Here is a 27,384-nt window from a genome sequence, read left to right as displayed (position 1 = left end):
CATTTAAAATGCAGTACTTGCATATGAATGCAAATGTGTGTAAGCACATACATATTCATTGTGGGGGTAGGATTTCAGATTTTATCTGGAGGCAAATTCTGGCAAGATATCTAGATTAAAAGGGAGTCTGAATAAAGTTCAAACCTTGGTTTTATAGGTTTAAGTGGGAAGTATTTTTATGGAAAGATAGTTAACAAACTTATTTAGCAAAATTAATTGTGTCTCTTGTAGATGTGTCCAAGATTTGTTTTATTAAATGAACATTCAGTAAAGTTGACTTTTTTGGAAGTATAGTTCCATAACTTAAAAAAAATAACTTTATTATTTAGAGTAGTTTTAGGTTTACAGAAAAATTGTGCAGAAAGTACGGAAAATTTCCATTTCTCCTCTTCTTCATTCCCCCAATCCCTCCCCCCCCAATTTCTTTGTTATTAATATCTTACATTAGACCGGTACATTTGTTACAATTCAATCAATATTAAGGCAGGCAATCTCTTTGGCAATTTTTACACCAAGCTTTTGGGTAGCTAGATGGTTGATGAGTTCTTCAGCCTCCTTAAGATTCTACTTTTCCACAGCCTGGTCTATGCTTCTCAATTTTTTTTTTTTTTTTAATTTATAACAGGAGTTTCAAACTTGTCATTAACTCCAAAATACTGAGTAAATTCCTTCCATTGTGTTTTACTTGTGAACTGTTCACTATGAGATTCTTCTTCATTCTTCAATTTACCTTTTCTGGAGCATTTTTTTTTTTCCTTCTGAATCTTGAAGTTTTCTGTTCAGAGTGTTTATTATGTAATTCTTGAAATTTATTTCACATATGTAAGAGAATTCTACAAGGACACTCTTCATATGCATTTACATTTGCCTTTCTTTAGTTTATGGTCCATCTGTAGGGAAATCTGAGATAGCTGTTTCTGTAATAGTCCCATGTTTATCTTCCTGGAAATGAAGTTCAGGGTTCTCTAATTTGTCTTAATCTTCAGAATTATACTCAGTATCATTTTCATTTAGGCCAGGCAGTGGCTGCCCACTCCACATCTTCTTTTAGGTCAGGAGCCAGCCACCTTGCAGCCATTTTAAGTGTAGGGCATAAGTTTTAATTTTAATGAAGTCCAACTTATCAGTTTTTTCTTTTATGGATCATACATTTGGTATCCTATATAATAAAAGGCTAATATGCAAATTGACCGAATGGCGGAACGACCGGTCACTATTACGCACACTGACCACCAGGAGGCAGACACTCAACACAGGAACTACCCCCTGGTGGTCAGTGCACTCCCACAGGGGGAGCGCTGCTCAGCCAGAAGCCGGGCTCATGGCTGGTGAATGCAGCAGCAGTGGCAGGAGCCTCTCCTGCTTCCATGGCAATGCTAAAGATGTTCAACTGCTGGCTTAGGCACGCTCTCCACGGGGAATGGGCCTAAGCTGTCAGTCAGACATCCCCTGAGGGCTCCCAGACTGTGAGAGGGTGCAGGCTGGACTGAGGAACCCCCCTCCCCCGAGTGCACAAATTTTGTGCACCAGGCCTCTAGTCTATATTATAAAAGGCCTGTGGCCCTAATGCCATAACGACCAAAGACCGGCACGGGTAGGTGGGACTGCGAGTGAGGTGTGGCGAGGTGTGCGCAGGTGGGCGGGGCCGCGTGATTTCACACGCTGGGCTTCTAGTTATAAGTCTCTGGATTTTATTTAAGCCTCTGTTTTACCTGGCTTCCTCTGATACCTCTCTCTCTGGTAGGGGAAGGGAAAGGTGGCATCTCATTACTGCCAGGTAGGTATAGAAGTCCAGGTTCCTAAACTGCTTCCATTGACATCCAGCTGGTGTGTGTGTGTGTGTGTGTGTGTGTGTGTGTGTGTGTGCGCGCGTGTGCGCGCACTCATTACTGCTGGCCAGCAGTTGGAGTTACAGCTCTCCCCTAGACCTCCACTGATATTTACCTGGCTGGGAGGAGTAGGAGTAGGAGTGCTTTGCCCACACATGGCTTCCACTGATATCATGGGGATAGGGTGGCCTATTTGTGTTCCATAGTAGTGAAATTTCACAACTAGGTCTTCTCTGATATAACCCAGCAGGGAGGGAGAGGGTGATATTATGACTTCTGCAAGTCCAGGCTCCGCCTGTGGTGTCCACTGACACTGTAAGGGGCTTGGTTGGTTACTGCCTGGAAGGGATAAAAGTCTCAGGTCTGAATCTGCAAGATATTAGAGCATCTTGGTTCAGTTTGGCAAGGATGGAAATCTACTCTGTTTTTTTGGATTTGCTTGTTCTAGACTTTTCATATCAATGGAGTCTGGCATTTTTAAACTGGTGTCTTTCACTTAGCATAATGTTTTCAATGTTGTTGCATATATCAATACTTTATTACTTTTTATTGCCAAATAATATTCCATTGCATGGATGTGCCACATTTTATTTCTCTATCAGTGATGAACATTTGGATTGATTCCCCTGTGGTGGTTATAAGTAATGCTGCTATGAACATTCATATTCAGGTTTCTGTGTGGATATGTTTTCAATTCTCTTGGGTATACATACCTAGAAGTGGGATTGCTGTGTTTAACATTTTGAGAACTCCCACTTCTTTTCTGTTATTCATTTTTGTCTTATTGTGTTGTGATGTTAGGAAAGGGTTGTGAGGTATTTTGTAGTGTCTTTTGGGTTCTTAGAAAGAATTGTCCCCAGAATTTAGATTTATTTATTCTCTTTTTCTTACATCTGTACTCTTTTCATTAAAATTATGGGTGCTTATAATTAAGTTATTCAACAGATAAGTTAGATGAGTATTAAAATGCTTTAAACCATTATTTATTTTGAAACATTATTAATGTATTAATTATTCACAGCCATGACTTTTATATTAATAAATTTTTCTGTGCTTTTAATTATTTAGAAAAAAGAAAGTGAGTGCCTGCAATTAAATATTTTGGTGCTTCGAAATGAACTGGAAAGACAAAAGAAAGCTTTGGGACGGGAGATGGCATTACTGCATAAGCAACAAATTGCATTACAGGATAAAGGTAAGTAAAAACACCTTGCAGATCATCTAACCTCCACATTTACACTTTCCTTTCTTCATAGGCTCAAATAGTCATCCTACCTAATAAAAGAGTAATATGCAAATTGACCCTAACTCCACTACACCCACAAGCCATGCCCACAGCCACGCCCACAAGCCAATCAGGAGCAAATATGCAAATAAACCCAACCAAGATGGCTACAGCCACAGAGAGCAGGAGAGAGGCTTGGGTTTCCCGGGTAACAGAGGAAGCTAAGCTTTCCGCCTGTTCCTTGCCAGCCTAAGCCTCCACTCAAGGCTACAAAGTTTCAATTATAGGAGGTAAACAAATCCAAACAGAAATGGCGGCAGCTATGGAGCTGGAAAGAGCAGGAGGCAAGGGTTGTCCCCGGCAATGGAAGAAGCAAAGCTTTCTGCACACCCTGGCTGGCCCAGGCCTCCGCTTAAGGCTACAAAGTTTCAATTATAGAAGGTACACAAACCCCAAAAGAAATGGCTGCCACCACGGAGCGAGCAGAAGGCTTGGCTCCGCTCCAGGCTACAAAGTTTCAATTGTAGAACGTAAATAAATTCCAGATATCAGGGCCTCCTCTTGGGTCGCCAGGGGGCATGGCTGGCCTGCAAACCACCACAGGCCCCTTGCTCAGGCTGCCCCATGCCCCAAGAGAACCCCCACCCTGATCCAGGACACCCTTCAGGGCAAACCAACTGGCCCCCACCCGTGCACCAGGCCTCTATCCTATCTAATAAAAGATTAATATGCAGATTGGCCATCACTCCAACACACAATATGGCTGCCCCCATGTGGTCAATGATCCTGCCCCCATGTAGACACAAGATGGCCACCACAAGATGGCCAGCAGGGGAGGGCAGTTGGGAGGTACCAGGCCTGTAAGGGAGGGCAGTTGGGAGGTACCAGGCCTGTAAGGGAGGGCAGTTGAGAGGGACCAGGCCTGCAAGGGAGGGCAGTTGGAGGCGATCAACCCTGCAGGGGAGGGCAGTTAGGGGTGACCAGGCCGGCAGAGGAGGGAAGTTGTGGGCAATCAGGCTGGCAGGGGAGCAGTTAGGCATCAACCAGGCTGGCAGCGGAGTGGTTAGGGGGTGATCAGGCTGGCAGGCAGAAGCGGTTAGGAGCAATCAGGAAGGCAGGCAGGCGAGCAGTAGGGAGCCAGCAGTCCTGGATTGTGAGAGGGATGTCCGACTGCCCAGGATTGGGCCTAAATGGGCAGTCGGACATCCCTCTAGGGGTCCCAGATTGGGGAGGGTGCAGGCTGGGCTGAGGGACACCCTCCACCCCCATGCACGAATTTCGTGCACTGGGCCTCTAGTCTTTGTATAAATATGCTGATATAACTTAAAAAAATTTTTTGGAGTATTTTGAAGATTCATACAGAAAAATGTACAAATGTATACACACATACTATATTTCAAAGTGAAAACACCTATGTAAGCAGAATCTTCATCAAGAACAGCATAGGAAGACCTCAGAATCTCAGAAACTTCCTGACGCTCCCTTCAATTCCGTACATCTCAGCCAGACTAACTGCCACCTTGGCTTACTATACCAAACATTGATTTTGCCTAATTTTGAACTTTATACAAATAGAATCACATAATATGTACATTTTATGTACTGGATTTACTTCAACATTTGTTTGTAAAATTCATTTCTATCTGCATGTAATACAGTCTTAGTTTTTTCTTACTGTCAGTAGTATTCCATTCTCTGAATATGAATTTATTCTTGCTTTTGGCATTTTAGTAATTTCTAGGTTAGGACTATTACAGATATTGCTTCCATGGATGCTATAGTACATGTTTCTTAATGAAAGTTCTTTGGTTTGTTTTTGTTTTTGCATTTCTGTTGGATATAAACCTAGGAGCAAGCTTTCTAAAGTGGTTGTGACAGTTTATCTCCTTTCAGTCCAGCAGTGTATTGTCCTGTATCCTTGTCTCTTGTCCTATTTGGTACTCTCTGTCTTTTGCATTTTAGCCTTTCTGGTGGATATGTCCTTGTCAGCATTTGGTACTCTCTGTCTTTTGCATTTTAGCCTTTCTGGTGGATATGTTGTATCAATTTTGATTTCCCTGCAGACTAATGAAGTTGAACATTATTTCATATGTTTCTTGCAGATTGAGATCCACTTGTTTGTAAAGTACCTGTGAAGCCTTTTGCCCATTTTTTTTTTTAGTGGTTGACAATTTTTTTGATAGGAGTTCTTGATATATAATGGATATGGGTTCTTTGTTTGAAATATGCATTAAACATATATTCTTCCATTCTGTGGCTTGTTAGTTCATTTTTTAATGACTAGAGGCCTGGTGCACAAAATTCGTGCACGGGGGGCTGTGTCCCTCAGCCCAGCCAGCACCCTCTCCAATCTGGGACCCCTTGAGGGATGTCCGACTGCCCATTTAGGCCCGATCCCGTTAAGCCCGATCCCAGTGGGATCGGGCCTAAACTGGCAGTAGGACATCCCTCTCACAATCCAGGACTGCGGGCTCCCAACTGCTTGTCTGCTTGCCTTCCTGATTGCCCCTAACTGCTTCTGCCTCCCAGCCTGATCACCGCCTAACCACTCCACTGCCAGCCTGATTGATGCCTAACTGCTTCTGCCTGCCAGCCTGATTGCCCCTAACTGCCCTCCCCTGCAGGCATGGTCACCCCTAACTGCCCTTCCCTGCAGGCCCTGTCACCCCCAACTTCCCTCCTCTGCCGACCTGGTCACCCCTAACTGCCCTCCCCTGCAGGCTTGATCACCCCCATCTGCTCTCCCTTGCAGGCCTGGTCCCTCCCAACTGCTCTCCCCTGCTGGCCTGATTGCCCACAACTGCCCTCCCTTGCAGACCTGGTCCCTCCCAACTGCCCTCCCCTGCTGGCCATCTTGTGGTGGCCATCTTGTGTCCAAATGGGGGCAGCCATCTTGTGTGTTGGAGTGATGGTCAATTTTGCATATTACTCTTTTATTATATAGGATACCTTTATGTGAACTAAAGTTCCATTTTATCAGTCTTTTTTTTTTTTTTAACTTAAGGCTTTTTTGTGACCAATTTAGGAAATATTTGCCTACTTTAATGTCACAAAGATCTTCCTCTGTGTTTTCTCTTAAGTGATTTACTATTGTACTTTTTACATGTATATCTATAATTCATCAGGGATTGATTTTTTGTGTATGATGTAAGATAAGAGTCAAGATTCATTTTTTTCATATAGTCACCACTTATTGAAAACTGTCTGTTCTCCATTGCACTGCAGTTTCACTTTTATCATAAACCAGGTGACCATATACTGGAATGTCTAGTACAGGACCCTCTGTTTTAGTGCATTGACATATTTTCCTATCATTTTGCCATTATCTCAGTGTTTTAATTTCTCTCAAGTTATAATTGATCTTGCTATCAAAGTTCTTCCACTTAGTTTTTCTTCAAGATCACCTTCTTTATTCTTGTCCTTTTGCATTTTCATATGAATGTCTGCACAGAAAAGAAAATCTTGCTAGGATTTTCCGTAGGACTACATTTAATATATTTACCAATACAATTGGGGGATTATATATGATTTACAATGAGTCTTCTAAAACCAGAAAATGGCATATGCCTTTATTAGATCTTCTTTGTAAAACACTGAAATTAACTAACGTTGGTATATGGATGTTTCCCATGATTTATTGAATTTATTTGTTTTTTTGATGTTTTATGATACTATTGTAAACATCTTTAAATTTTATTTTCTACTTGTTGCTGATATTTAGAAATACAACTAATTTTTTCAGTGGTAATGATTTTTATTATATATGCAAAGAAAAATTCCCCAAAAGTCTTAGGGACAAATTAACAGTTGCTAATGTTAGGGTAATGGCCCTGCAGCCGCAGCATTTGCTCTGGTTATTTATATATTTACATTGTAAGTCAATTATATTTATAATTAAATCTAGTATTTAATGAATCTTGCGCCAAGTTAAAATATTTTAAAAGCAGTTGAGTCCCTGATATTGATAACATGAAGGAGAAAAATGTATTTTTCACTTCTTTTGCAGCATTGATGTAGTGTGTTTGCTAGCCAGTAGTGAAATGGTTTGCTCATATGAATATTACTAGTAACTTCTTACATAGTAAGACTGCTCTTTGGCACTTGGTGCTTATCTAGGCACTTGGTTCTTAGGATACCAAGTCAGTAATACATGATATTTAATCTTTGCTACTGATTTTTCTGAATGACCATAAAGGAATTACTTAACTACTGCATCTTTATACACATCTGTGCAGTAAGGATAGCAGCTCATAACAGTGCCATAGGGATTAATTTGTGTAAACATTTGGAAGAAACCAGGTGCCTGATATGTATTTTATGTTTTTGTTTATAAAATTCATTTCAGCAGGATGATTTATTGGAAAGAGCAAAAAAGATAATTTTTATTCATGCTGCTGAGTGGCCACATTACTCTGAGGGGCCTTGTTACTCCATACCCATAAGTTTCTCATTCCCATACCTCAAAGGCAGTGGTCTACAGCAACTTCCAGCTGGGTCATGAGCTGAACTTTTCAATATTAATGTTTATTAATGTATATATTTTCATTTCTGGCAGATATTAGTAGTTTAACTTATGACGTTTAATAAAAAACAGATTTCCCTTCATTAGTGTCCCAAGCTGGATAACCTTTACATTAAATAATTATATGTTGGTTTACAGGATCTTTTGCCCTAACTTAACCCCGAAATCTTTGGGAAGCAACAACACTTTATCTAAATTAGTTTGGTTGAAATTTGGTTTAGAAAATGGTAAGAAACATTGATCTTGAGGAAATGTGTTTAGTAAAACCTAAATACATTTTATAAATGTTGATAAAATTCAAGAACTGAGGATAATGATGCCTGGGGAGTGATATTAACTTTTCAAAACCAGAATTCCCTAATCTTTGTAGGAAGAAGCTATTTTTTAATGCAATTAGTATCTTAATAGTAACAATTACATATGTAGTTCTTTATACTTAGAAAGTACTTGTACAAAGATTACCATATTTGATCCTTAAAGCAATCCTGAAAGCTAAGTGTGGCAAATATTGTTACTTTCATTTTATATATGAGATACTGAGATGGTAAGTGACTTGGCCAGCTACAGACAGACAGTTGGAAACCAAGTTGAGATATAGATCCAGATTTTTGTCCCCAAATTCTGTGCTTTTCTCACTGTTCCATACTATTTAAAGCCTTGCAGAATACATGTATTTGAATCCTACATAAATCCTATGAAACAGATAACTTTTATCACGATCCTGTAATATGCCAGATATTTCACTTACGGGATATCATTTTGTTCTTAAGACAGTCCTAGAGATCATAACTTTTACCCCTTTTTTCCTGGGGTAAAGAACTGAGACTCAGAGACATTTCCTAAGGTCACACAAATAAATAACAGGTCCTAATTCGGATTTAGATTTCTTTGATTCCAAAGTTTATCTTGTTTCTACTAAGCATAATATCAGTATTCCTTTCTCTAGTATGTGTCAAGCAAATAAACTGACTGATGGTTTGCTAGTTTTCCATTTGGCCTGTGGACTAACAGATGGAGAACTTTGTTCTGTTGTGTTCCTTTTTATTATAGGATGGGTGAAATGAGTTTCCCAATTATTTTTTTGATTTGGTCATATCTTAATTAAGAGATTGGAATTAAAGATCTGTTCTCTCAGTCTGTCTTTAGACAAGTCATTCAACTTTTTTGGACATATTTCCTTTTTACAAACAAATCAAACAAAATTTTGAAATAAATAGTCAAGATTTCTTATAGCTCTGAGATTCTACTTGTCTCAGTAGGATAGGGGCCGAAAAGATGGGGATTTGTTCACCTTTTTTATGAATCGCTTTAGTTTTCAAAGTAAGATTCTCTGACCCAAGTATGTTTATAAGATGTCATTTGTTCACTGGAAAGCCATTTGATGGACCCACCTCTTGGAATTCTGTAACTAGCTATATTCAACTCCTATTTTACAGATTCTTTAATTCGTTTTGATAAGCAAGCGCAAAAACAAATACATTGTTTTAGTGACATTGTGTGTAAAAGTTATAAGATTTCATTGCTCAGATTTGGAAAAAGCAGTTCTTCTTGGCAATTACAGTGTATGAAAAGTTTAGATTTTTTATCACCAAAATAAGAAATGTTTTATATTACTTTCCCAGCACTTACGATTTCTTTTTGTCATTTTATAATAAAGTTTAGTAATTAAGGTGAACTATATATCTAGTTTGTTCTATTTAATTAGATTTTGACTTGGTCAACAACTTAGTCTGTTCTTTTAGCCTGCATCTCAAAGAAGACTCATATAGTATATTTAAATTGGTACTTAAAGTTTCTGTCAAAGGTCCCTGGATTGTTATTTGAAGTTGTAAAGATATTTTATTAAGTATTATGTCATAATTTTCTTCTTTTATGTCATAAGTTCATAAATTGAAAAATTACACCTCACAAATTTTATAATTCAAAATATATTTATTTGAAATGATGGTAACATTTAAATTTATTAGTCTCTGTGTGTGTTCTGATGTTTTTAGAGCCATCTGACAGAAATTCCTAAACAGACTTCCTTAAAAATTATTAATATCTGCCTTTCAAAAATTTTTGAACCTGGGGACAATTTTCTCCTGGAATTTATGCTATTAAAGATTCTTTACTTTCAGCAATTGGTATGTATGCAGCTTGTGAAAGGCAGTAAAAGCCAGACAACTTGGTGGTTGTGAGAATAAATGTGGGTCTTAAGTAAATCTGATTTTCTTCTCAGAATGATGCATTTTTCATATATTTGTAATGATTTATTCCAGTAATGATTGATTGGATTGTAAGAAGTTTGTAATTATTTATTCCAGTAATGACTTGATTGGATTGTAGGGAAGTCAAACTATCATGTTTTAATCTCCCCCCTTTGCAGTGCAAATAAGCCACCTAACAAAATTTTACTTTGGTTTATTATCATTTTTCTCTTCTTACTCCCAAAACACATTAGAAATGGCATTTACCAAAAACACATTTACAATTAGATGGTTCAACACAGGAGTAAAAGAGATCATTAGGCATGTAAAGGAAATGGGAAGAGCACTGAGTATGTGCACATGTGCCTTCATCAGTTCTTTCATTCGTCATTTATGGGACACATACAAACAACCAGGCACTCTGTAAGATGTTAGAAACAGAACAACAGGTGTGCTTTAATATATGACAAAGATATGTAGAAGGTGCTATAGGGACACAGAAGATGAGCATCTGAAAATCAGAATACCCAGTATAGGAGGTGATGCGGGCTAAGTCTAGAAGAGTAACTAGTAGATAGCTAGATAGGGGGAGAAGGTAAGACTTTCCAGGTAGAAGGAACAGTTTATACAGAGGCATGGAAATAGATTAGAGAATTGCAGGTAATTCCAGCAAGGCTTCAACTAAGGCTACATTTGAGTTAAGGTTCACAGGAGAGTCCAGAGAGGTAAAGAATGACCTAATTATAAAGGAAGTTTATGCTGGAAGGTTAGAAGATCTATACTAATAAAGAGCTAATATGCTAATTGTCAAGACGTTGTAACATGTAACGACCAGGTCATTAGCATATTAGCTGGGGCATTGCTCCAGAGATGGAGTGGAAGCGGGGAGGCGCCCAGAGGAGGCGGGACCATCCCATGCCGGGGAGGGCAGGGGTGAGAGCCCATAGCACCCCCTCATCAGTCCTTCGCCACCCACCGCTCACACTCTGAGTGCCCCGTGGCTCACCTGCCAGGGGAAGGAGCACAGCGCAGCAGGCGGGAGGCTTCCATGCTCTCCTCTGGCACCATGATGGGGCAGAGCCACCGCATTGCTCCCGAGACAGGGCGGAAGCAGGGAGGCGCTCAGAGAAGGCGGGACCAGCCGAGGCGACTTGAGGGGCTGAGGGCGGGGCTTGAGGCTGCCAGAGAAGTCCAGAGAGGGTTTGGGTGCTGGGCCAGGCGCACTGGAGCTCTGCGTGGACAGGTTCAGATGTCAAGGCAGGGCTGCAGGTGGGTTGGTGGCGCCGCTGTGCTCTTTCATGCACTGGGCTCCTAGTGTTGAAATAACTTAAGCAAATTTTCAAAGGCAAAAAATAGATAGGACTGTCTTGATCACAATATAAAATGGAAATAAGATATATATTTTAGGAAGTTCTCTCTGAGGAGCTGAGGATAGAGAATTGTCATTTAGGAATGTATTATAGTAATCTAACAATACATAGTTAAAATATAAACAGATTGGAAATGTAAAGGGAGAAGAGGGTATAGGTTCAAAAGATATTTAGATGGTAGACTCTACTGTTAATGGCTTAGATTTGAGGAGAGAGGGAGAGAGAGGGTTTAGGATAGTTTCTGATTTCTGGTTTGGACAACTTCACCAAGACAAATACTGGAGGAGAAGCAGATGTTGGGATAAAGAGAGAAAAGGGAAGAGTTATGACTTCCAGTTTTGGATACTTACTTAGTGGGTAAGATAGTCAATTAGAAGCCAACGGATAAATTAAAGATCAGATTGTGGCAAGTACTAGAAACGAGCTGCAGTGATAGAATGTAGCTGTGAGAGACCATCTTTACAGAGATTACTGAGAAAAGGTTTGCTTGAGGAGCTCAGTCTTACAAAACAATTTCTGGAGTACCAATGGAGGGAACCTAAGTAAAAAGGCTTGGACATAGGAAGGGCCTGAACTGTAGAATAGGAAAGAGGCCACTATACCTAGAACGTAATTTGTTAGGAAGAAAGTGTATGAGATGGGTTGTGATGAGAAGGAATTTAACATATAAATGAAGAGGATTGACTTTTCTTTTTAAAAAAATCTTTATTGTTGAAAGTATTACATAGGTTCTCATCCCCTCCGCCCCTCCCCCCCATTAATCTTCCAGCCCGCTCCCGTCCGATAATTGACTTTTCCATTGAATAGGAAGAGAAGGCTAAGAAAATGGCATAGGTGCAGGTGAGTTTACATATTAGGTAGTGAGTATGACTGTAAAAGAGTCCTATTGTGTCAGGGTAGTTATGAGGTAAGATAATTATGTATTGGATTTAGGGGAGGTTCAAGGAGTTGGGTTAGTGTATGGAGTAGTCATCTCCAAGAGTGGGAAAGCAAACTCATGAGGAAATTGTAGAATTGTTGGACAGTGTGCCTATTTGTGCTTTGTGGTTATTATTTTTAAGGTAAAATCAGTCAGGCCAGTTACGTAATTTTCTCTGCCCACTTGGAGCTTCATTGGGGAAGGTTGAGATGCAATTATTGAATAAAAGTGAAGTTATCCCCATTTTCTAGATGAGGAAAATGAAGTTCAAGGAAGTTGAGACTTATCTACAGTCCTTAAAGTAGCACAGGTAGAATTTTAACCTAGATCTTTCTGATTTCCTAAGTTGATGGGCTTTTCAGTACAGTTCACTCCCTCCCATAGGATCTGCCTATTGTATTTAAGCACTAAAATTAGCTATGACCTTCAAAGCTGTCGAGCCGATTGTGTAAAGTTATGAAAAGTATCATTTGCTCCTCATTGCCTGTTATAAGGAAGTATATCAGTTCTTTAGGGAGAAAAAAGTCTTCTCTTGGCACTAAATTCTGAGAGGAATTTAGCATACAGTTTCTTATGTGCTAGATATTAAATATCATAATGAAATACAGTCAATTGCAATTTTGCAAAAGTTACAGAAAGAAATATCTATTAACCCTTGAGAAAGGCAACATCATAAATCATAGTACAAAAAAAGGCATTTCTGCTGGGAGGGAAACTAAAATAGTTGAAGTATATTGCTTTTTGGTCATCTGACTTGATGTAGAAAACCCAGAAGAATGACAGTTTATTGGTTTTTAACTATAATTTTTGACAGGGGCTGGCCATTGGCCAGTCTGAGACCAAACTCTCTGGTGAGAGAGAGGCTCAAGAGTCTGTGTTTTGTTTTATTGATGGGAGCAAAATTCATATTTGCTAGCTTTAGATTTACAGGCGACAGCATTGACGTTGGTTATTAAAATTGCCTGACTTGAGTTCTTGCTGACCAGAGGGTTCACCTTAGAGTGGAACATTGCTGTATGTAGGGACAGACATTTCAGAAAGCAGTTTTGGAACATTGTAAACAAAGCATGTGCATTTGCTTTCCCTCATCCTCAATGACCTATTGATAGGACAGTAAAGAAATGTGCATAAAGAGTAAATCTATGGTGATGGTGAAAATAAAAGAAGGTGCCATCAGAAGAGCAAAGATTTTGACATAGTTTCAAAGACACAAAGTAGATAGGATTGTATGATGGATAAACTGGAATAGAGAGAAACTGCAGCCTAGAGCACAAATGGAAAATGCTGCAGTGGGGGTTTCTGGTAGAGCTCTCAGAGACCTCAGCTTGGAATTGAGGAGGAATGGTAGGGCTGTAATTAGGAAAGCTGGGCCTCCTGCCCCATTCTCTTTCCTCTAGGAATTTAGACTAACTTCCTATAACATTTGCTCCAATTGCTTTCTAAACATAATGGATTGTTGACCTGGTTAGGTCCCATGGTATGAATGTTTGGCGTAGAAAGGTGGAGCAGCGCCTAATTCTGGACTTTTACAATCTACCCAGAGGGAAAACATGAAAGGCAGCTCTACTTAGGACTGAAATACCCTAAATTTATACAATCTCAAAGTCAAGTTCTCTTATTTGACAGTTGTAATGATTTAAAGTAAAGGTACTACCTTCTCTCAACATATGTACTCTGAAAGAAAGCCTAATTGTCAATAGGACCTGCCCGCTTACACTGAGCTGGCACTCAGGGGTAAAGCCTTTTTTATAAATAAATCTTTATAGTGTCAAAGAAAACCTACACTAATTACATATGCTTAGCAATCTAATCATGTATTAATGGGTTTGAAGGAAAAAAATAAGGGTCGTCACATATTTGAGGAAAACAGTATGAAGGAAATCAAATTGAACAAACAGAATAGCTGACCCCCAAAAAATTATAAAGAAAAGAGAAGAGCTTTAAAAGCCTCAAATTAACATCCACAGATTTGATTTCCAGCTTCTGCATAGGATGTAGAAAGATGGGAGGAGCTTCCCTTCCACCCTAACAACAAGAGAACGCTAACTGATATACACAATTTCCATCAGAGAATCAAGGTTGCTGGGCAACCAAGTTACCGGACATGTTAGTAAAGACCAGCATCTCCGAGGAGAGGCAGACGCGAGGACTGATTCACCTCTGGTAGAGTATGGGAGGAAGTTGGGGCCACCATATAAAAGGTAAAATAATCCAGCTACCGTTCTTAACAAATTGCTGATCACTATTGTGGGCTGCTATAATACTATAGCACATATCAGGCAATTCATACCTGCTCCCAGTTTATTCTGCATGGACCTAACTGAAATGTTCACAAGAAAGTTTGGAGGCAGGGCAGTGAATCGTGGAAAATCTCCCTTGGTGGTGTAGATCTAGAGGAGGGAAGTGGATATTGTTGCAACATCCCAGCTAGGCTAGAAAGCACAAAATAACAAGCTACAGTAGTTAACCACTTGAGGAGAGGCAAGAGCATGGTAAGCACCCTTACTTACGTACAGGGAATACCTAAATCTGAGGATACAACAGCATTGTTGAAAAAAAAAACCTGCAGCACAATAATCCCCTCCACCACCATCATCCTCAAAAGAAAAATTAGAGGAAATTTGAAGGTTGTGATACACTGAAGGTAACCATGGCAGCAACAAAACCCAAATACAGCTCAGTACCAGACTTGTATTGACTTAACCCCCAAATTAAAAGTAGAAGAAGCAGCATACCCTTTTCTTTGTTGCTCTGCAATTGGTGTTCAGGATTCAATCAAAGGTTTTGAGACAAGAAAAGCAAAACAAAAAACCATCACCCATCACCACCACCACCACCATCACCACTAACAAAACGTCAAGAGAAGAAATTAACAGAAAGAGACTCAGAAATGACTCAGATGTTGGGTCTATCAGAGAGGGAATTTAAAATGACTAAGATTAATGTGCTTCAGGCTTTTGTGGAAAGGTGGATAGCATATACAAACATATGGTAAGTTTCAGCTGAGAGATGGAAACTATAAGAAACAGTGTAATGGGCATGCTATAAATAAAAACACACAGTACCAGAGATAAAGAATGCTTTTGACAGACTCATCAGTAGATGATACAACTGAGGAAAGAATCACTGAACTTGAAGATAGGTCATCGAAATTACCCAAACTGAAGCTCAAAGATACAACTAAGATAATTCATTATCAGCACTCCTACACCAAAGAAATGTTAAAGGAATATGATACCAGACAAATACATGGCTCTACATAAAAATTGGAGATTTCTGGAAATGGTTGAAATGAAGATATTATAAAGGCATTTTTTTTCTGATTTTTCATTGGTCTAAAAAACAATTGATTTTTAAAAATGTACAAATAACAATGTTTTGGGGTTTATAACATGCATAAAGTAAGATGTATGAAGAATTTGAACAGTGGGGAAGGTAAGAATTGGAAGTGTACTCTTTTTGGGTTTTTACATTCTAGTTGAATGGTATAATATTATTTGAAGGTAGACTTTATTAATTAAAATTCTATGTTGTAAACTCTGGGGCAACTACACACAAAAAAAAGACTCAATCCAAAAGCATAAAAAAATCAGGATAAAGGAACAAAGAATAGATGGAATATATAGAAAATAACTTGTAAAGTGGTAGACTTTAAACATGTCAGTGATTATATTAAGTGTAAATGGTCTAAATACTGCAATTAAAAATTAGAGATTGTTTAGATTTTATATTTAAAAAAAGGCCTAACTAAGTGCTACCTGCAAGAAAACCACTTTTATTTTATTTTTTTAATATAAAGACATAGATTAAAGGTAAAAAATGGAAAAAGTATGCCATGCAAATACTAATCAAAAGAAGGCTGGAGTGGCTCTATATAGAGTGGGGCAAAAGTAGTTTCACAGTTGTATGTGAAACACAGTTTAATTTTTTAAAATATATTTTTATTGATTTCAGAGAGTAAGGGAGAGGAAGAAAGAGATAGAAACATCAATTATGAGAGAGAATCACTGATTGACTGCCTTCTGCATACCCCTCCCCACCCCCAATTGGGGATCAAGCCCACAACCTGGGCATGTGCCCTGACCGGGAATTGAACTGTAATGTCCTGGTTCATAGGTCAATGTTCAACCACTGAGCCACTCCATTCGGGCCACAGTTTATTCTTGTGTTATTATTTATTGTTGTGTTATTTTTCCATAAGAACAACTGTAAACCTACTTTTGCACCATCAGGCACAGTAGATTTCTGAATAAAGAGTATTGGTTGGAGTGTTGCTTGTACACCAAAAGGTTTGGGATTGATCCCTAGTCAGGGCGCATACGGGAGGCAACTGATTGATGTTTCTCTCACTTGATGTTTCTCTCTGTGTGTCTCTCACCCTTCCTCTCTCTAAAACATATCCTTGCTTGGGTAAAGATTTTTTTAAAGTATCACCTACAGTAAAGACAGGTAATTGGTTGGAGTGTATCCCATATACCAAAAAGGTTGAAATTTCGGTTTCTGGTCAGGACACATACCTAGGTTGAGGTTTGATCCCCAGTTGGGGTGCATGAGGGAGGCACCCAATTGATGTTTTTCTCTCACATTGATATCTCTCTCTCTCTCTCTCTCTCTCTCTCTCTCTCTCTCTCTCTCTCTCTCTCATATCAATAAAAACATGTCCTCAAGGTGAGGATTAAAAAAAAAATCACAATGTGGTGAAAAAGTCAGTTCATGAAAAGGCATAACAATTATAAATATGTATGAATACAACAGTAGAGTCTCTCTTTCTCCCTCTCCCTCCCTTCCTCCCTCCCTCCCTCCGTGTGTGTGTGTGTGTGTGTGTGTGTGTGTGTGTGTGTGAGAAAAACTAATAGAGCAGAAAGGACAAATCCACAATACTAGTTGGAACCACAACATTCATCTCTCAGTAATTTATAGAACCAGTAGAGAGAAAATAAGTAAGGAAAAAAGTCCTTAATAGCACTGTCAACTAACTTGACCTAACTGAGAGTAGACCACTCTACTGAGCACCAGCAGAATGTACATAGTTTTGAAGTACATGGCGAACATTCAGTTAGGCCATTTTTGGTATAATAAAACAAATACAAAAGACTCAGAATAATATAAAGTATCACCTCTCACCAAAATAGAAACTAGAAATCACTGACAGAAAGATGTCTGAAAAATTCTAAATACTTGGAAATTTACAACACACTCATATATAAATCTTAGGTCAAAGAAGAAATAACAAGGACAATGAGAAAATATTTTGAATTGCATGAAAAGGAAAATATATCAACATTTAAAGGGATATGAGCTTAGAGGGAATTTATATTTGTGATGCTTATAACAGAAAAGAAGAAAGGTCTTCTATCAATACTTTAACCTTGTACCTTAACAACTAGAAAAGAAGAGCAACTTAAACTCGAATCAAATAGAAGGAAATAATCAAGAGCAGAAATTAGTGAAATTGCAAGCAAAAAAAGAGTAAAGACTATCAATGAAACAAAAAGGTGTTCTTTGAAACAGTTAATAAAATTGGTAAGCCTCCAGCCAGACTGACCAAATAAAAAAAGAGAAAGCACAAATTTCCAATATCAGGAATGAAAGAGGAAACATCACTACAGCTCCTACAGAAATTAAAATGATAAGTAATATTTTGAATAACATAATTGAAGTGTGTCAGAAAAACTCTGGAGCAAGGCTGAAGAGAGTTCTACTGGCCAAATCTGGCACCACTTGAGCACTAAAAATATACAGTAATGAAGTATAAATCATTGAAAACATGAAATTCATAGTTCCATATTGATAAAAGATTGCTAATGAAAAAAGGGAGGTCTCTTGCTTTTAGAAGAGTGCTGAGTGCTGACTAATAGATATGGAGGGAGTACTGAAGTTGGAATGTTATATTTTGCAACCATAGTAAAGATTGATTCAAGCAGAAGACATCAGTCAATGTTAAATCTGAGTGGAAATTTAGATAAGTGGGACATACACATGGACATCAATGATTCTACATGTGATATTGTTAGCATAGGTAGCTAAATATTAATAAAGGGAGCAGCCCTCCTGGCATGGCTCAGTGGTTGAGCATCCACTTAGGAACCAGGAGGTTGCAGTTCGATTCCCGGTCAGGTGACATGCCTGGGTTGTGGGCTCGATCCTCAGTGTGGGGTGTGTAGGAGGCAGCTGATCAATGAATGATTCTCTCTCATCATTGATGTTTCTCTCTCTCCCTCTCTCTCTCTGGAAAAAAAAAAGTTAAATAAAGGAAGGGAGAAAAGGAAATCAGACATTATTAAGTACTAGAGGCCTGATGCATGAAGATTCGTTCAAGAATACGCCTTCCTCCCCCTGGCTGCCAGCACTGGCTTCCTTCCAGCACCTGGGACCTGGGCCTTCGCTCTGGCCACTACCTTCTGCCTTTGCTCTGGTCCTGCCTTCCTCCTGAAGCTCCCTCCACGCGCCCCCCCCCCCCCCCTCTTATAGCAGGCTTCCCGCCCCAGCTGCTGCCATCTTTGTCAGGTCAATTTATATATTCCCTCCTTATTGGCTGTGGGCGCCATCATCTTTGTCGTAGAGCGATGGTCAATTTGCATATTCTGTCTTTATTAGATAGGATAATCAACTAGGGAGCATAAGCCTGCTTAACCAGGAAGCTCCTGCTTCACAAATCCCAGGGGATTGCAGCATTGCCCTACAACCTGTATAGGGAGGAAGAACTGACTTTTCAATCTCCCAGGTCCACTGGCTCAGACAATGGGGGAAAGTTCTTCTATGAGGCATGAGGAGCCAAGATGACAACCATAGAGGCCTGTTGTCTAGCCTGGGAAAAGGATTGCATTGGATAAGGAACACAGAACCCCAGAAGATTTAGGAAATAGATTGGTTAGGGGGTGGATCCATCAGAAGTACATGAAAGCTTGGAAAGTTGATTGGTTAACTTGAAGAAAAGCCTGGTCTTTCCCAAGCCCATCTATATATATATATATATATAAAAGCCTAAGCAACCAAACCAAACAACCGGTCGCCATGATGCGCACTGACCACCAAGTGGCAGATGCTCAATGCAGGAGCTGCCCCTGGTGGTCAGTGCGCTCCCACAGCGGGAGCGCCACTCAGCTGACCAACCCATCCCAGTGGTCCACCAGCTGGGCAGCAGCCACTCCCTCCCTCAGTAGTCCTGTAGATCCAATCTCCGGAGAATGGGCAAGGCACCCACAGACTGGTGCCTCAGGCATAATCCACAGCTGCTTCCCCTCCCTAGACACCCCGCAAGGAAGAAATGATATAAAGGCTCCCAACAACAGGCGCGAACATCAGTGGGATGGATCCAGATCCCAGGCCAGCAAGGGTGTCCCACCCTCACCCGGAGGGCCCATCATGTCCCATGCTCCCCACCCCCCGGGTGGGCACCAGACGCAAGGCCCACGGCTGGCTGATGAGTACCGCTGCAGCGGTATGAGCCTCTCCAGATCGGGACTGACTGGGCGCAAGCCCGAGGCAGGCGCAGCGGGGCCAGGATGAGCAGGAGTGGCAGGCAAGAGGGGCAGGCAGTGTGGACTGAGGGTTTCGGCCCAATCCCTGCATGCACCGGGCTTCTAGTGATAATATAATCACAACTTAACAAAGAAGCTTTCTCTCTGGTAACAGGCTTGCCAGGTTTGTTCACACACTGTCTCTGTAGCAGCCGTGTGGCCCCAGCAGCTGTATGGCTCGTAGCTGTGTGGACTTCAAGCAGTCTCCAAGCCCAGCCTGGGTACTGGATATAGCAGCACCAGCCGGCCATAGCACAGCCAGGAACTGGACTAAACTTTGACATGGCACACAATCTCTAGACATTGGCCCTATTTCTGGGCTTAATGAAAACAAAATTGGATTTTTTCCAAGGTGGGGACGGATGGAGAAGAGACATTGGAAACCTGGAACAACCTTCTATTTCTACCCAAATAAATCTTGTCACGCCACAACTTCCCACTGCATGGGTCTCTCAGAATGCTATTCTTGTGATCCCGGGAAAGAACCCCATTTCCACTGGCAGCACTATTTTTAGGACACAACACCAATCATGTAATATTCAGGATGGTGATACATAACCTGAACAACATCTAAAGAGATTGAGCACATCATTGCCTCAGTATTATTACTCCTTATAATGTGACTTTTGGAGTTTAGGTATTTTTTGAGATATCTTTACTTAGCTCTTCTCTGTATGAGCCTCGCTAAACTCAGTTTTGTTCCAGAGTCCACTAATAACCAATGAGGTGTATTACCTTTTGATAGAAAATTGAGCCTGATACGTTTTGGAGAGATGGTGCCAGTGTGCATTCTAAAGCCTGTGGAAAACCATAGCCTCACAGGTGACCCCTTTCTGGGTTTGGATCAACTCTTTTATTTTTTATTTGGAAATCATCTTAAACTTATAGCGAAATTATAAGAATAAGAAGAGTACAGAGACCACCTATATTCTTCATCCTGATTTACCTATTGTCAATATTTTACCCTATAGGTTAGCTGGCTAATATATTCTTAAATTTTAATTTTCCTTCCTTCACTCTGCAAGTCTCCGCGCCCCCCCCTCCCCTTTTGGTCATGTAATACGTTCTGGAGGGTCTTCAAAACTGAGGAGGGTATATACATTTGCTTCTTGAAGCCTGGATCTGTCTTGTCCCTATTTGTGGTTTCACCAGCACTATTAGAGTTGAGGCAGCCTAATTTATCTATGAAGAATAATATTGCAAATTTCCGTAGTGGTAGAAGAATTTCTGTGCATTCTGGTAGAAAGTACATGGTGTGGAGGGTGGAAGTTATTAACCTAAATGTTTTCTGAAATCGTTGAGGTTGAAGATTTGGGGCGGAATTATATTGGCGCTAAAGAAGATAGGTGGTGTCCCTTGATTAAGTTCTATTTTGGAGGCAGAGCTACCAACTTACTATCACTTAACTGTAGTTGAGGAAGAAAAATGAGGTGCTTAGAGATGTTGATAAAATTACCTAGGTTGGTAAATTGAGTACTACTGTGGTCAGTTAATCTACTTCTTGTTCCTCCCTATAGGAGATGTGCAAAAGAGTACAGGGCACCCTTTCCTGTTGGATCAGAGTTCACGAAACTAAATTCCTCTGTAAGATCTCCAACTTAGTGTTATCAGGATCTAAGACATTCTCTATGCTTCAGGACTGCTGGAATTATCAGGCAGGCCTGGATTGTCAAGAATGTAAGACCCTCATTTTCTTAGAGTAGGAAGATGTAAAAGGATTTTGTGATCACATAAATATAAATGTAAGTTCCAAAAATTGATATAAATACAAAAAATAGGCACATAAACACAAATATTAGTCATTGCAGTGCTACAGCAAGCACTTAAAGAAAATTAAATGTCCTGTATTAGGATTAAGGTATGGGGTATCAGTTAGAATGTGGAATATTCATATAATTTACATCCATGGAGTTGAATTTTATACAGCCATTAAATATCATAAATCAGATTATCTGTAAACATGTAAAAGTGCTTGTGACATAATATGGAAAAATCAGAATATATATTTTCTGTACATGTGATTGTAGCTAAAACTACATATACTTATGAATAATATGATAGTAATAACATATAGTAGTGTTGTTATATAGCATTTTTGGTAGAACAGAAATTAACCACTTAAAAAATGAACTTTATTTTTTAGAGCAATTTTAGGTTCATAGCAAAATTGAGCAAAAGGCACGGAGAATTCTCATACACCCCCACATGTGCACAGCCTCCCCCATTGTCAACATCCCCCACCACAGTGGTATGTTTGTTACAATTGATGAACCTTTAGTGAATCATCATTAACACCCAGAGCTCGTAGCCACTTTTTTTAAAAAAATGAAGTTGTTTGAATTTTGAAATCCCACCAGGGTTTATTGGTCAGCAATCCAGAAATCTGTACACTGGGAATCTTAGATGCTTACTCTCTGACAGCTGCTAGAGGCTGGACGTTTATAAAAATTAAACCAATAGGGAAACTTATTCCAGTTAATCCCCTCCAGAAGACCTCTATACCCAACCTATTTTGCCTTTTAACTCTATTTCCCTCTCACAGTCGCGACTGGGCTGTGCCTGTTTGGTTGTGATGGAGCATCTCTCTGTGCACTATTACATGTGGACTTGTCTTCTTCCCTCTCCCTCTAGGCAGTACATTTTCAACTGAGCACCTCAAGCTTCAACTCCAGAAGGAATCCCTAAATGAGTTGAGGAAAGAGTGCACTGCAAAAAGGTAAATGAAACTCTGAGAATAATTGTTGTGAGTGTCAAGTTTACTTTGAGGATAGGATTTGGAAAAGTAGAATTCTTTAGAAGTTGCTGTTATTAATTTGTATTCCACACACATCAGGGCCATATTCATTTATTCAACAAATATGTATTAAGCACTTACTATGTGTCATACGTGTCACACACTGTGATAGAGGCATTTATTAAAGCTCCTAGTATATACTCATAATCAGAAATGAGAACTGTTTAGTTTTCAAGGTCATAGCACCATGACTTGATGTCTGAATCTTCTCCTCTTTCTATCTTCAACATGTAGTGGAGTTGATAGTTTTTTCTTCAGTAATTTCTTTAGATTTACTCCTGTTTAATGTTAGCTCATTTGGATTACCTCAACAGCTCCTAGATGATCTCTCTAACATCATTCTCTCCATCTTTGGCATTGTTATAACAAATGGCATTGTTATAATAATTAAATAAAGCCATTTGTAAAGCTCCTGGCATATAGTAGTAGGTGCTTGGTCAGTGATGATTTATACTCTTTACATCCCTTAAAGGGTATACATACATACTAGGCCTCAGTATGTATAGAGTTGGCTTGGTTGATAGTATTAAGAGATAGGTCAGGAGGTATGTTAGATATTATTCTTGTCTCTACTGCTAAATTTCTGTGGCCTAGTATAGACCGTGCAATCTTTTTCTGTGGAAATAAATGTTTGAAAGCATGTAAGCATATATTTTTTTAACAAATGTACTTTTTTCCCTCTCCTTAGAGAACTTTTTCTGAAGACTAATGCTCAGTTGACAATTCGTTGCAGGCAGTTACTATCTGAGCTTTCCTATATTTACCCAATTGATTTGGTAAGTTTCAAGTTCTCTGAAAAAATGTTTTGTTTCGTTTTAAAAGATGATTTTTATTTGAAATTTCCTCTCAATGAAAAAACCCATTGCTCTGGTCTTAGTCATATGCTCTGTCATGATTTCACTCAGGAGCTAATATCCATTTTAAAAATAGATTTAGATTTGGTTGGCATTAAGTTCCACCATTAATTTTTCATACCAATTTGTTGGAGGGAGGTGCTCATCTTCGTCTGAAAGAATACCAAAATCTTTAGGATCTTTTTCACTCAAACCCATTATCAGCTACTACCATTTATTTTTTTAAAATATATTTTTACTGATTTTTAGAGAGAGGAAGGGAGAGGGATAGAGATATAGAAACATTGATGAGAGAGAAACATTGATTGACTGTCTCCTGCACACCCCCTACTGGATGTCAAGCCCCCAATCTGGGCATATGTCCTGACCAGGAATCGAACCAGTGACCTCTTGATTCATGAATCGATACTCAACCACTAAGCTGCACTGGCTGAGCTCAACTACCACCATTTCTGACACATACATGCAGATACAGTACATGTGCTCTCCTTAAAGAATATAATTACTAGTTAATTTATATTTATTAGTATTACTTCAGCTATTCCTGTCAGACTGTTAAATTTTTTAAATCTAGTTTCTTAGAGTAAATGCAAAAAGTAAAACTTTATTAAAACTGACTAGATTCTTTTTAGAGAACCAAATCTGCTAAATCTGATGTGTTTTTTTGAATAAAGACTAATTTTTCATTTAAAAGACTAATATTTTGAGAGGAAAGTTAATAGGATTTTAGGTTGCTCATAAATCTTATTAATTCTATTTAAGATTTTTCATTTATAGCTATGAATTGGGCAAAGGATATTTTTATGATAAAATTTTATATGGCTTTTTGCTTAGACCTAATGTTTTAAATGTTTATATTATAGGAAATTTCAAGTATATAAATATATAGTGGTATAATGAATCATCATGTACTAATCACCCAGCTTCAACAATTATGGTAATATTTTAAGTCTAGGACAATATTGTCTTTGAATTAACACTGACCTGTTTAATTCTTAGAGATTTGATTTAGAGTTACTTTGCTTTATACATAAAAACAGTTAATTTCATTCTTTGGTTATATTCACAGAATGAGCATAAGGATTATTTTGTATGTGGTGTCAAATTGCCCAATTCTGAGGACTTCCAAGGTATTTTATTTATTTTACTTCTAAGTATTTGCTGTATATAGTATATGTGTTTGTTGCAGGGAAAAATAGAGATATCTTAAAATGTTGTTGCCTAGCCTTTCACCAGAAGGGTCTTGGACCTTTTGTCCCTTTCCAACTGTGAGGATATAGAGTCAGATTCCCTGATAGATTTAAAAGGCTATTTGGTCTAATCATGGGAAAAAAAAGTAGTTGCACATTATATTTGAAACTGAAAAGAAAGTATTTTTTAAAGGGCTTTAAGGAAATTAGACAATGGGGTACATAAGAATACTTAAAACCTCCCTATTCTTTTGCTTTGATTTTCATGACAAATTTGTATGTGGTTGGGAGCAGAGAGAATAACAAACATTAATCTGTTATTATTTAGAAAATCTATTTCTGCTGATGTGAAATGTATTTGGAAATTTAATATTTTTACATTCCCACTACGACAGGTTAAAGTTGTTCTGTCATTTCTGTTCTCTTTTAATTAAAAAAATTATATTAAAGATAATATATACTATGATTCATAGTAATTGCTGATTTTAAAATATTTAATTTTCCTATTCTCTTTACCAGTATGCCAAAGAAAAGAACTTATTATATTTGGCAATAAAATATTTTTTTATTGTTAGCAAAGTAGCATTCTCCCTCCCCTCCCCCCAGTCTACACAGTGCTTTAGGCCTGTTAAATAGCTTTATAGATTTTCAAAGCTAGCATATTATCTATTTGGGAAGAAGTTATTAAATATAGAGCATTATCAGTTTTGGTTGGGATGTCCTTCCATTTCCCTGTAAAGGAAATGTTGTTATTTATGGTCCTTTAACATTTAAGACCATTTTAATTTATTACCTCTACTAGTGGCCTGGTGCACGAAATCCATGCACGGGGGATGGGGTGTCCCTCAGCCCGGCCTGCACCCTCTCCAATCTGGGACCGCTCAAAGGATGTCCTACTGCTGGTTTACAGGGATTGGGCCTAAACCGGCAGTCAGACATCCCTCTCACAATCCGGGTCTGCTGACTCCAGCCGCTCACCTGCCTGCCTCCCTGCCTGATTGCCCCTAACCACTCTGCTTGCCAGCCTGCTCGCCCCCAAATGCCCCCCCACCAGCCTGATCACCCCCAACTGCCCCCCGTGCTAGCTTGCTCACTCCCAATTGCCCCCCTTGCTGGCCTGCTCGCCCCACTTTCCCTCCCCACTGGCCTGCTCACCCCCAACTGCCCCCCTGCTGGCCTGCTCCTCCAAACTCCCCCCCCCCTCTATCCTGATCACCTCCAACTGACCCCCACTGATGGCCTGCTCACCCCCAACTGGCCTCCCTGCTGGTCTGCTTACCCCCAATGGCCCCTGCCGTCCCATCCTGGCCTGATCACCTCCTGACGACCCAAGGTCCCAGCCCCTCTTTTTTTCTTTTTCTTTTTTTTTTTTTCAGCGCCTCCTTGAACGGAGGCCAGGGCCCGGCCAGGAAGCTTGGCTTCCTCCATTGCTGAGGGCAACCCAAGCCTCCTGCCCTCTCCAGCTCGGTGGCTGCCACCATTTTTGTTGGGATTTATTTATTTTCTATAATTGAAACTTTGTAGCCTTGAGCGTAGGCCATCGCTGGCGCAACCGAAGCCTCCTGCTTGCTCCAGCTACGTGGCTAGCTGCCATCTTGGTTGGGTTAATTTGCATGCTCGCTCCTGATTGGCTGGTGGGCATGGCTTGTGGGTGTAGCGGAGTGATGGTTAATTTGCATGTTTCTCTTTTATTAGTGTAGATTGGCCTTTACAACAACCCTTACAACATGTAGTTGGGACCTGATAAAAGACGAGTGATAAGACAGGAATGGAAAAACCTGTATTCAATCCTTGGTCACTTGCTAGAAACCATGTAATTTGGAGCAAGCCATCTAAGCTTTGAGTTGATTTCCTAATTGATAGTATTAACATATTAATTCATGTTGTGAAGATTATATCTATAAAAGCATGATATTTTGCCTTATCTTTAATCCTTACAAAAACAAACATAGGAGACCCATAAGGAAAATGGTATAGTCTCATTTTACAATGTGTAAATGAGCTATTCAGTGATTTGCCAGAGACCACAAAGCTAGGTAATAATCTAGCTGGGATTTGCCTCGTTTTCATTGTACAGTGTTCCTTCCAATTTCTGTAAGTCATACAAATGTCCTTTTGTGGTGATTTTAGGCAAAGTTATGGTGTCTTAAAGCCCATGACACATCTTTTTCCTCATTCATTTATTTAGCAAAGCTACTGAGTACCTTGAGCCCTGTGCCAGGTTCCAGGGATACAGAACATTCATTTATTGAAAAATTATTAATTCAGCTCAGGTACTATGCTGAGTTTTGAGGATATGGTGATAGAAAAATATGTTCTCTCCTTTCACGGAGCATACACAGCCTATTGCACTATAAAAAATAGAATAGGTATGTAACAAGTATTTAGTAAAGGAATATGCTATCTTAGACAATAGAGGAACCTACTTTAGATAAAGCAGAGAACAACTTTCTGAGGAGAAGCATTTAACAGAAAATTTGAAGCTGAAAGGTGTCAACTATATTACAGTTGGGGAGAGCATTACTTAGAAGAGGAGCAGCAAGTACAAAGGTCAGGATTCAGTAATGGGATTGATATACCTAAAAAACTCAGGGTGAGGGGAATGGGAGAAAAGACCTGTATTTTGGGCAGTCATATAATCTCTCAGAGCTTACTTTATTGACCTGTAAAAAAATGAGGTAATATCTACATCTCCAATTCATTGTGATGATTGAATGAGATAACATTTGAAAATGCTTTTCCTTTTAAAGGTGCTCATATAAATGTACTTGAAATTAGTTGCAAGAGAGAGGAAGGAAAGAAGGAGAGGGAAAGAAGGAAGGGAGGAGGGAAGAAAGGACAGAAAATCCCAGATCAGACCTATGTGGCTGGGACATAGTGAGCAAGAGGATGAGTTATATCAGGGCAAATAGGAAAGGTCAGCCAAGGCTCTGAGGCCACTGTAAGGAGTTTAAATTTTATTCTCAGTTGAG

At 39.4% G+C, this 27,384-nt stretch overlaps 1 protein-coding gene and 1 pseudogene across 4 annotated transcripts in view; one reads left to right on the top strand and one right to left on the bottom strand.

The window, feature by feature from the left end:
• The window catches only part of UVRAG (UV radiation resistance associated), a 274,349-nt gene that overhangs the window by 114,929 nt on the left and 132,036 nt on the right, over nucleotides 1–27,384 (top strand). For all 4 annotated transcript variants that reach the window (XM_008149987.3, XM_054724633.1, XM_054724634.1 and 1 more), the window contains 4 exons: nucleotides 2,898–3,024; nucleotides 22,206–22,290; nucleotides 23,057–23,144; nucleotides 24,292–24,352. In XM_008149987.3, the coding sequence (XP_008148209.2) occupies nucleotides 2,898–3,024; nucleotides 22,206–22,290; nucleotides 23,057–23,144; nucleotides 24,292–24,352 (361 nt within the window). The remainder of the gene's footprint in view (nucleotides 1–2,897; nucleotides 3,025–22,205; nucleotides 22,291–23,056; nucleotides 23,145–24,291; nucleotides 24,353–27,384) is intronic.
• Nucleotides 469–1,041, bottom strand: LOC103293649 (protein FAM204A-like; annotated as a pseudogene).

Source organism: Eptesicus fuscus, chromosome 13 (assembly GCF_027574615.1).
Source record: "Eptesicus fuscus isolate TK198812 chromosome 13, DD_ASM_mEF_20220401, whole genome shotgun sequence".
NCBI lineage: Eukaryota > Metazoa > Chordata > Mammalia > Chiroptera > Vespertilionidae > Eptesicus > Eptesicus fuscus.
The sequence above is the reverse complement of the archived record's forward strand: the minus strand, read 5'-3'. Positions and strand labels throughout refer to the sequence as shown.